Source organism: Meriones unguiculatus, chromosome 14 (assembly GCF_030254825.1).
Source record: "Meriones unguiculatus strain TT.TT164.6M chromosome 14, Bangor_MerUng_6.1, whole genome shotgun sequence".
Lineage (NCBI taxonomy): Eukaryota > Metazoa > Chordata > Mammalia > Rodentia > Muridae > Meriones > Meriones unguiculatus.
In genome coordinates, this window is record NC_083361.1 from 35,857,665 (window position 1) to 35,869,406 (window position 11,742).

Genomic DNA, 11,742 nt, shown 5'->3' on the forward strand with positions numbered 1-11,742 from the left:
TGTCTCCCCACACTCCTTTTCAAATTTATTACCTCTTCTTTAATTATTATTAAGAAAATGTTATTTTCAAAGCCATATCAGCAGTATCCCACCAGAGAGCTCCTACAAATGCAAGTGAGTTGATCACAAGCCTTCATATTTCAAGAAAACTACACAAAGAATGGGTGCTGAAAGCCGAGAGTTCAAGAGACAATTTTGGAATCTGAATTTTGAGCATTATTTTAGCTTTGTATTCAGTGGAGAAGGTGAAGACTCATGATGATTATGGGGAATGTGATAGTATATGATAAAGGAAAATGTTGCATGTTGGGCATGGGGGAATAGAAGATGAAAGAGATTTGGACCCAAACTGACGGGTAGAACAGGATTATCCCTCCCCTAGTCATTATAGATGGGAGGAGAGAGGAGATAATTCACTAAAGTATACATCTAAGATAACATCATGATTTGATGTAGAAGACCTCTCCACCACAATACCCAGATGTTTCTCCACACTCAAATCACATTTGTTCCCTGGAAATTCTCTGAAAGTGTTTCCCCACTGTAAGCCCCGGATTTTCTTACAGAACCATCTGAAATCTTTGAACTTATTCCCAGGTCTTTGCCATCATGAAAGAAGTACTGTTTTCCTCCTGGCTGCGTGTTGGATCCTCTTTGGCTGTGCTGAGCTTCGAATAGCACAATGCCAAGAAACACAAGAACCAAGACCAACAACCCCATCCTGATGCGATTCTTCATTGTGTAATCCTGGGGCTGTGAGACTGGAGGTTATAGCAACAGAGGTCACAGAGGTCAAGGCAGATGAAAATCACCCCAGGAGTCTGCTTACCCTGGACAGGACTTAATCTTCTATATTGAGTCCTGTAGCTGAAAATTCTCTTTACTCACCTGTCTTGGGGTCTGACATGTTTGGTGACAGCCTGGGGGGCTGAGCTGCTTCTAAGAACCAAAGGAAAAAAGTAGAAAGTGTGAGATACTTGAAACTCAAGTGTTTCTTCTAGGTCCTGTGCTTTTATTTTCTTCCTTCCTCCTCCTTCACCATTATTTTAAGAGAAGAAATTTTTTTAAAAAGCCAAGTCAAGTGTGGTGGCCTATTCCTTTAATCTCAGCACTTGAGAGGCAGAGACATGCCTTTGTGAGATGGAGGTCAGCCTGATCTACATAGTGGGTTCCAGTGAGTCTCTCTCTCTCTCTCTCTCTCTCTCTCTCTCTCTCTCTCTCTCTCTCTCTCTCTCTCTCTCAATACAGAGACCATCAGAGAAATCTACAACTGGTCAAAATACAGAAAACAACTGATTATGAACAACTAATTCTCAGCCAGCTCATCCCTAGCTACAATACAATCCCTACACCTAAAGCTCAGGAAATACCACAGAATAGAGTTTAGAAAGATTGTAAGAACCAGAGGACTAGGATGTCTGCTGTGAGATAGTATCTTCTATCTATGGTAAGGAGTTGCACCCATAAACTCAAAAAAAAATATGATTGCCTGAACAAGAGCTGAATGATAACACCAGTTGGCATGTCAATGTGGATGTGTGAAATCTCACAAGATCCCACCCCTAGATGAGGAAACTACAGGTAACTAATGGCTGCTGGGAGAGGACAATTAAGTCTTTTATAGGGATGAGCCCCTAGTACATTATCTAACCCCAAGTGGTGAGCCCAAAACACAAATATGTATGAGCAACACTAAATGCAAGTGCTAAATGCAGCATTGTATTTATATGCAGCAGGTTGTACTTATATATACATACATATAGCATAATAATTAAAAAAGGGTCATGAATTTGCAAGGGAGTAAAGGATACATAGAAAGAGCTGGAGGAACAAACAAGGGAGTATAAGTAATGCAAATACAGTTTTTATGTGTGAAATTCTTTTTAAAATTGAAATAATTAAAAAAAAAAAACAAGTGATTTGGCTCTGAAGAGATGGCTCAGAGGTTAAGAACACTGCTCACTCTTCCCGAGTTCCTGAGTTCGATTCCCAGTAACCACATGGTGGCTTATAACCATCTATAATGAGATCTGGTGCCCTCTCCTGGCAGGCAAAACATTGCATACATAATAAAATAAATAAATCTTAAAAAAAAAAGAAAAAGGAAACCACACTTAATTTAAAATTGAAATAAATATAAAAAAACAAAGAAGGAAAAGAATTTAAAGTTTTTATTAATTGTGATTTTACTGTAATATTTTTAATAAATAAATTTATAAAATAGTTCAGATTTCTTAGTTTTTATGTGTTTGTTTGTTGTTTGACACAGAATCTCTTTTTGTAGCCTTGGCTATGCTGACATTTTCTAGGTAGACCAGCTAGTCTTGAACTCATAAATATCTTCTGCCTTTGCCTCTCGAGTACTGGTATTAAAGGTGTGCTCTACCATGCTTGGCAAGTCCAGATTTCCTAATTCAATTTTCTACTGTTTCTCTCTCACTCCATTCATCCTTCTTTCCCTATTCTTTTCTTTCTTGTCCTTCTTTCATTTTCTTTCTTTCTTTCTCTTTCTTTCTTTCTTTCTTTCTTTCTTTCTTTCTTTCTTTCTTTCCATCCATCACTGGTTTTCTTATTTCCTTCCTTCCTTTCTTCATTTTTTCCTTCCTTCCTTCTTTCCTTTATCCTTCCCTCCCTCCCTCCCTCCTTCCTTCCTTCCTTCCTGTCTTCTTTTCTCCTTTATTTTCTTTGTGATAGGGTCTTAGGTAGCCAAGACTGGCCTTCAGTTCATTATGTTGCCTAGGATGGCTTTGAATTTCTGATCCTTTTGCTTCCACTTTCTGAGTGCTGCAGTTACAGGTACAATCATGGTTCCCACTTTGTTTAGAACCAGAGCTTCTTGCATGCTAGCCAATGACTCTACCAACTAAGATTCACCTCTGATCCTATTTCCCATGTTTTCTTTCTTTCCTGCAAATATACATTACTCCCATCTCATATCTTCTTGCAGATCTGGATGAACCCTCTCCTTTCTGCAGGAGGTTCCTACTGGTCTTCTACTGGATGCTTCAGACCCACTCTGATCTTTGTGTTCAAAATTTGCATCAGAGTCACTTCCTAATGAGGTTTTCCTGAATTTCACTAAAACATAAAATTAGAAGAAAGAGTTCTCCTGGGAGCAAAGCAATGAGTGAACCCTTAAGTACAGACAGAGCAGGTAAGGGGTCCTCTTATCTAAGACCTTGAGTTCCTTGGGAGACTGGAGTATGACAACAGGTAGGGTGATGACTTTCCACAACTACAGTATCTTTAGGTGTCCTTGAGAGGGGAAGACACAGCACTCCTGAAGAATTCTTCCCGATACTGCTGAGCTAGAAGACATTGATCTTAGACACAGAAAGGAAGGTGCTGCTCTCCTCTTGCTCAGAAAAAAAAGTGTTTATCTCAGTGATTGACACTGCAGGGTCACTTTCTCTCCAGAGGATACCATGGGGCCTGGCTTCAGTGAGAGAAGAGTGTGACAGCAAGCTGTCTTAGGGGAAGAAAGATGAGGGAAGGGCTGACTATCTTTTTCTGAACCTGTCTCTGAGGACTTGACTCTCTTCCTGTTTCTGCTGACTGTGCTTTGTTAGAGGTTAGTCTGATGCTTGCATTTTGATGCTAATTACTGGGCTGTATTTAATGATAATTACTGGTTACTGCCTGGATACACCCATCTTTGTTGTATAAACCTGGTAAGACATTATACCTAATTAGTTGATTAAAAGTCCTAAAACCTAGGCAGGGAAGAATGGGGTAGGCGTGGCTAAGGTTCCTGGGCTTTGGGTAACAGAAGAATCACAGGAAGAAGTCAGATGGACAGGAAGAGAGGAGGAAGGAGGATGCCAGATTGGTTAACATGGAAAAGGAACCATGTGGGCCCAGATGAAGGACTCCAATAATGGCCTGGAAAGGCCCGGATGAAGAATACAAGCAAGTATTTATAAGATTATGGATAGAAGATAGCCCAGATAAGAATAGTTAAGGCAAATGGCATTTGGTGGGGGCTAGGAGATGGATGATGAGGTTATCGAGATACTATAGATGGAAATAGCTGCCCAGCCCAAGATAAATTATAAAATTTAACAGGTGTCTATGTCTTATTAGTTGTGATAGCAAGTTAAAGAATACAACCACAATAATCATAGGACTAATAATAAACATTTAGCCCAACATTTATATTTACTACACCACTGCTCCCACCCCACTTCCTGATCTGCTGGTCCTCAGATCCTCATCCTTCATCCTACCACTCAGCTGCTCCTATGCAGTCTTGAGTCTCTAAGTTCACCCACTGGACTCCTCAACTATGATCAGGATTTGCACATGGTCACTAGGTACTGACCACTTGAAGAAAATGTCTGTACACCAGAGTTCTGTATCAGCTCCTGGGGGGGTGCACACAGGGCCCAAAGGGAAGTTGGCCTTGAAAGTCCAGCTTGATAAACAGGCCAGGGCAGTGTATGAAATCAGTTCCTCATCCTTTGGACAGAGAAAACCTTTCATAACTTATGTTAGAGCAACATTGGAAAGTCTCTCCAGGGTAAAGGGTGAGAGTCTTGCCAAGTCAGCAGTGAGGGATTCCTGGGCAGCCATAAAGAGAAAATGGCCCAGAGATTGAAAAGTTGGCACCTGTCCAACATCTGTCCCCTCACATTTTACCTGCAGATACCACATTCGTTCCCACTCTGGGGCTCTGGCTCAATGTGCCTCATCCTCTTACCTCCTGGGACTCCTAAAGGAAAAACAGGGTTCATGGAAAAAAAAAAAAAAAACCTTCATATTATCAGCAACAGAAGCAACTGATTGAGTCAATAATAGAGCTTCCTCACCTGACACATGTATTTCCAATGGATCACTGGGTTCCGACCACACCTGGGGGCTGGTGTCATAATAACCGTAACATTTGAATATCTGCTTCTGGCAAGGGACCACAGGACCCAGGGGAAAGTGGCCCTGGAACTGCCCAGTGGAGTTTATTAACTCCAGGATCAAGAAAGGCTTCAGCTGTCCTTCCTTAGTCAGAACAAACCTGCTAAAGCCCAGCTGTGAGACACACTTAAGGGTCACAGTTCCCCCCAGGGTCACCACGATGCTGGGCTGGGTAGACAGGCTGGGTTTATTATAGAATCCTAGGAGAGAAAGTTGTATGTGTTAAGTGGGCTTATATGACCCACATTACCTTCCAATGTGGAGCTGTGAGGCTCCTGAAAGTACATACCTTTCTTGAGGGCAGAGCCTGGGGCTGGGTGTTCTCTCACCTGTCACTACAAGCTCTAGAGGATCACTGTGCTCTGACCACCCAGTGGCCATTTTGTAGTAACAGCAATATCTCCCTCCATATCGTTGTTCAATTGATGGGATCAAGAACTGAGCCTTTTTTGTGGCCTTCAGTGTGTTCTGTGAGTGCCAGGGATGTGGACCTCCCTCTTTATAAAGACGGTATTCCTGGGCCCCTGTGGTCACCTCACACGAGATGATCACTTGCTTCCCTCTGGAAACCATTGATCCTGGCTAAACACTGAGGGTTGGCTTGTGGAGATTCCCTGCAAAGAAGCAAGGGTCAAAGGACATTCCCTTCAGGTCTCAGGCTTCAGCTCTAGCACCCCCACACACACCAGATATCACCTGATGTTCTCAAGCCCAGCTGAGCAGGGGTACGTTCAGTGAGGAGTGATCTGGAACATCTGGACACATACTCACCTGCCAACACGGAGGTCTGTTGGCCCAGATTCAGCCCTAGAAAAAAAATACTTTTGTGAGAACATTTCCCCTAATAATGCCTATATAAGCATGCCTTCCCTTCACTGAAACATCTTAAGCACCCGGAAGTTCCCTGACTGGATAGAGCCTGGCTGTCTGGACCATAATCTTCTCCCCTTCACCCTACCCCCAACATCTCCTCTTCAAATCTTACCCAGATAGAGCAAGGCTGTGAAGATGAAGGTCATCTCTCGGTAGCTGCAAGTGTACTTGTGGAAGAGACCACAGTGATTGGCCAGGTGATAAGTAACACAGAGCATGAGATCTTTAGAGAGAGACTGGATGCCTGACATCACATGATTATTTCTTCACAATACACACAGAAAGGGAAACAGCCCTCCCGAGGCGCCTGCCTCTCTTTTCCAGAAATCCTTACAAAAATTATCATCTCTCCTAACCTCACTCATTAAAAGGGTAGCAGCAACTTGTTAACCTTCCTTTGCTGGCCCCTTCCAGTTGAGGGTGGCTGAAGGCGGAGCCTTCTCTCTTAAAAACTTACCATGGAGAATTCACTCTTTTAGCATATCCATCCACATCACTGGGGAATTCCTACAAGGATCAATCATCTTCTAGCCATAAAAATTCTAGAAAGATGCAGGTTGATGCTGCAGGGTGAATGCAGAGTAGCAGGCACACTGAGTGCCCTACTCTGTCCCACACATGGAGCTTCAGCCTGGGGATGGGCATGGAGGGGAACACATGGAGAGGAGGAAGTAAACACTGCTGCTCTTGTGGTTCCGGATGTGGGTGTCCCCTGAAGAACAGGCCCCAGCAAAGAACTCCCTTTCTTTTCTTAATATCGTCATCCAACCCTATCTCTCTGAGAACAACCTTGAAAGCTGTTCTGGCCTCCTCACTATTTATGTTTTTCCTATGACTGTGTTCTCTTTGATGAAATAAGGTTTGCTTTCTTTTTTCACTTTTATTTTTTTAATTTTTCATAATTTATTCATTTTATATCTTGATTGTAGCCCCCACCCTCATCTCCTCCCAGTCCCATCCTCCCTCCCACTTCTCTACTATACCCTGACCATAGACCACAAAAAGGAGGATCCCTCCACCCCTACCATCTGACAGTAATCTATCAAGTCTCATCAGGACTTCCTGGATCCTCTTTGGCCTGGCAAGGCTGCCCAGCCAGAGGAAAATGATCAAAGAACAGTCAACAGATTGCATGTCAGAGATAACCCTGCTCCTCTTGCTAGGGAACCACATCTCAGCTACATCTGGGCAGGGGTCTATGTCCTTTCCATACATGGTCCCTGGTTGATGCATCATTCTCTGCAAGCCTCACTGGGAGCAGATTTGTTGGCTTTATTGATCTCCTAGTGGAGCTCCTGTATTCTCAAGGTCCCCCTACCCCCTCTCTCTCTCTCTCACACACACACACTCTTCCATAAGATTCCCTAAGCTCGGCCCAAAATTTGGCGATGAGTCTCAGCATCTGCTTCAATCCCTTGATAGGAGGAGTCTTTCAGAAGACATTTATGGTAAGCTCCCATCCTGTTCCCTCTCTTCAACCACTTCCAGTGTCTATTCTATTTGCCCTTCTGACTGAGAATTAAGCATCTTCTCTAGGGTCTTCCTTGTTACTTAGCTTCTTTCTTTAGTTGTGTGGATTTTAGTATGGTTATCCTGTATTGTATGGCTAGTATCCACTTATAAGTGTGTGTTTCTGGTTCTGGGTTACTTCACTCAGGATGATCTAGTTCCATCCATTTGCTTGAAATTTTCATGATTTTCTGTTTTTAATAGCTGACTACTATTCCATTCTGTAAATGTACCACAATTTCCTTAACCATTCTTAAGTCGAGGTACATCTAGGTTGTTTCCAGATTCTGGCTACTACAAATAAATCTTCGATAACATAGTTGAGCAAATGTCATTGTTGTATGGTGGATCATCTTTCGGGCATATGCCTAGGAGAGGTATAGCTGGATCTTGAGGAAGCACTATTCCCAATTTTCTAAGAACGGGCCAGATTGATTTCCAAAGTGATTGTACACATTTATATTTCCACCAGCAATGGAGGAGAGTTCCCCTTTCTCCATATCCTCTCCAGTTTTTATCTTAGCCATTCTGATAGGTGTAAGACAGAATCTCAGCGTTTTGACTGGCATTTCCCTAATGATTAAGGGCACTGAGCATTTCTTTAAGTATTCACCATCCGATATTCCTCTGTTGAGAATTCTCTGTTTAGTTCTGTAACCTATTTTTAAATTGGATTACTTGGTTTGTTGGTGTTTAACTTTTTGAGTTCTATATATATTCTATTGGATGTAGGGTTAGTGAAGATCTTTTTTGTCTATAGGCTGTCATTTTGTTTAGTTGACAGTGTCCTTTGCTTTACAGAAGCTTTTCAGTTTTATGGAGTCCTATTTATTAACTGTTGATCTTAGAGCCTGAGCTATTGGTGTACTGTTCAGGAAGTTGTCTCCCATGCCAATGAATTCAAGGCTCTTCCCCATTTTTTCTTCCAACAGGTTTAGTATGTCTGGTTTATATGGAGGTCTTTGATCCACTTTGACTTCAGTTTAGTGCAGGGTGATAAATATGGATCTATTTGCATTTTTCTACATGTAGATATCCAGTTAGACCAGCACCATTTGTTGAAGATGCTATCTTTTTTTCTTTGTATGGTTGTTGGTATAATATTCTTGTGGAATGTATACAATTTACCCTTGTTCATTCAAATGCCGATTTCTCTACCCCACTATCTGGTTTCAATTTGGACGTTACATTGTGATGCTTATTCTAAGCATCACCTGTCTCAGGTTTGTGTAAACATACCACCATTTGTTCTCTGAATTGTCAATAAAACAACCAGCCAATGCTGAGCAATGGAGAGAATGTGGGGGGCAAGGGGGGACATCCTGGTCCAGAGCAGAGGAGAATGAAGCAAGTGGGAGTGTAGAAGAGCAGAGGTTGGCAGAAGAGGACTTGGAACAAGAAGGAGAGATAAACTGGACCTCAGATATGACTAAAAGCAAGTATAAATCTGACTGGGAGGAAACTATGTAGGCTTGGAGGTTTAAGATAGAGTATCTATTGCCCAGCATTGTGCTCGAGGTTAACTAAATATATCCTAGTGTCTATGTGGTGATTTGGGTATACAGCTGGTTTAGGAAATAACCACTGTTTAACTAAAAGATTATTCAATGTAAATATTAATAACCCACAACATATGGTTTTGCCTTCTTTGTTAAAAATCAAGTGTCCATAGATGTGTGGGTTTATTTCAGGTCTTTGATTCAATTTCATTGATCCACCAGTTTTTTTTCCTGCCAGTACCACACAGTTTTAATTATTGTAGCTCTATAGTACAGCTTGTGATCAGGGATGGAGATACCTCCAGAAGTTCTTTTATTACACAGGATTATTTTAGCTATTCTGGGTTTTTTGTTTTTCCATATGAAGTTTAGAATTGCTCTTTCAAGGTCTGTAAAGAGTTGATAGTTGGATGGTAATTGCATTGAATCTATAGATTGCTTTTGTTAAGATGTCCAGTTTTACTATGTTAATCCTACCAAGCCATGAGCATAGGAGATCTTTCCATCTTCTAATATCTTCATCGATTTCTTTCTTCAGAGACTTTAGGGTTTTTTTTTTCATACAAGTCTTTCACACACACACACACACACACACATTAGAACTACACAAACATTAAGCCTGCAGGACCTAATGTCTTCCACTCTCCCCCACCTCCACAACACCATATGGAACCTATTAGAGCTAAAGGGATTTGAGAACATCACCTTTCAACTCAACAAAACTATGCCAGTCATTCACTTCATAAATTTGTGCTTTTCTCCACCTTGATTAGAAAAGCTTCTTTTTGCAGTAGGCTCATAAATGACTAAAATTCAGACAGTAAATGGCTAGAACTGTTCAACTCTGTATCACTTTCTCCAAGGCTTAAGGATCATCATGAAAGATGGGGTATAAAGAATATAAAAGCCAGGCTGGAGAGATGGCCCAGGGGTTAAGAACACTAGCTGTTCTTCCAAAGTTCTTGAATTCAGTTTCCAGCAACCACGTGGTGGCTCACAACCACCTATAGTGACATCTGGTGTCCTCTTCTGGCCTGCAGGCAGAACACTGTAGAAATAATAAACAAATAAATCTTTTTTAAAAAAAGGATATAAAAGCCAGAGGGTCAGGGTGGGGAGGTGCTGTGAAATGCTGTCTCACAAATGTGAATGACTGTTGTGCACATGAAGCTACAGCAGCTCTGGTTCTATTCAAGACCTGCACAAGGTCAGGGCAGTTAAAATTCCAGCATGGGGTAAATCCCTTTTCTCTAGAAGTACAGCCACTGCAAGGTTGTCTCTGCCCGAGGGCATGACCCCATACCCATGCACAGCATGGGTGTACAGCACTAACTTGACTCCAGTAAGTTAATTATAAGTTATATTGACTTATTAATATGGAGTTGGGAGTAGGATGTGATGAATGGTTCAGGGGAGGGGTCCAAGCAGAAGTATTGGAAGTGAAGGGTGGCTATGTAATCAAGATACTTTGCATACATGTATGAAATTTTCATAGAATATTTTAGAGGAAAATGTAACTAATAACTAGAACAATTTCCTATATTGTCCTGATATTAAAATACTTATTACTTTAAATTTTACTGTTTGTGTATCTATATGTAAATATATGTGTACATATACAACTAAGTGCCAATAATCAAAGAGAAAGAGACTATAAATTGAAATTGGGAGACATAGAAGGGGCTGGAGAGAAAAAAATGAAAGAGGAGTAATGTAATTATATTGTAATTTTAAAATGTATTTAAAATGAATAAATAAGAGAACCACCATCTTCCCCCAGGTCCAGCTGACATCTCAAAGAAAGAGAGCAACATGGCAGCTCCAGCTAAGGCTGTCCTTGTGGTACATAGACCTGGGGACCTTTGCCTGGATAACTACCCACCCTCTGGGCCAGCCCCAAATAAGGTCCTACTTCAGAAGCAATCTGTCAAGGCCTGCAACTCAGATGTTCCCTACTGTCAGCGTGGCCGAATTAGAGATTTTATTGGGAAAAAGCCAGTGGCGGGTGGCCATGAAGCTGCGGGACAGGCACAAAAGTAGGAGAGATGGTGAAACATCTAAAACCAGGTGATTGGATTGGCATCGAGCCTGGTGTTCCTGAGAAATAGATCGATTCTGCAAGATCAGCAGACACAATCTGATGCCGTCTATCTTCTGTGCCGCCCCCCCCCCCCCCCGTAACTGGAACCTCTGCCCATTCTGCAAGGACAGTGCTGATTCCTGCTACAAGCTTCCTGACATCATCATCTCTGAAAAACGGGTCCTGACTGAGCCTCTCTTCATGGGGATCTATGCCTGCCTTCAAGGTTCAGTTTCTCTGGAGAACAAGATCCTTGTGTGTGGAGCTGGGCCAGTTGGGTTAGTCACTTTGCTTGTGGCCAAAGTAATGGGAGCTCTTCGAGTGATGGTGGCAGATCTATCTTCCTCTCAGTTGGCCAAAGCCAAGGAAGTTGGAGCAGAGTTTTACCATCCAGATTGCCAAAGAGACACTTCTGGAAATTGCCAGTAAAATGGAAGTCTGCTGGTGAGCAAGTCAGAGATCTTCACTGAATGAACAGGAGTAGAATCTTCCATCCAGACAGAAATCTATGCCACTCACTCTGGTGGGACCAGGGTGATTGTAGGAATGGGCTCTGAGATGGTCAATTGACTGATAGTGCACACAGCTGTGTGAGAGACGGATATCAGGGGCATGTTTTAAAACTGTAGCATGTAGTTAATAGCAATTTCCATGCTTGCCTCAAAGACTTTGAACATGAAGCCCTTAATTACCCATAGATTCCCTCTAGAGAAAGCTGTAGAAGCTTTTGAAACATCCAAAAAGCAAGTGGGGGTGAAAGTTATGATTAAGTGTGACCCCAATAACCAGAACTGTAAATATGAACTGATCTGTTCGTTCAGCCCACCATCTCAGCATCTCAGGGCTAAATGGCTAGGAAGGAGAGCTCCTTAA

At 42.0% G+C, this 11,742-nt stretch overlaps 1 protein-coding gene and 1 pseudogene across 1 annotated transcript; one reads left to right on the forward strand and one right to left on the reverse strand.

The window, feature by feature from the left end:
• Positions 1–587: 587 nt before the first annotated feature.
• LOC110539575 (leukocyte immunoglobulin-like receptor subfamily A member 5) lies at positions 588–5,993 on the reverse strand. Its single transcript, XM_060367173.1, is given in 7 exon segments — positions 588–630; positions 632–761; positions 889–939; positions 4,809–5,108; positions 5,238–5,522; positions 5,680–5,715; positions 5,894–5,993. Coding segments are annotated over 7 exon segments (879 nt in total). The 5' UTR covers positions 5,928–5,993.
• A 4,575-nt stretch (positions 5,994–10,568) lies between these two features.
• On the forward strand, positions 10,569–11,742 carry LOC110539574 (sorbitol dehydrogenase-like; annotated as a pseudogene).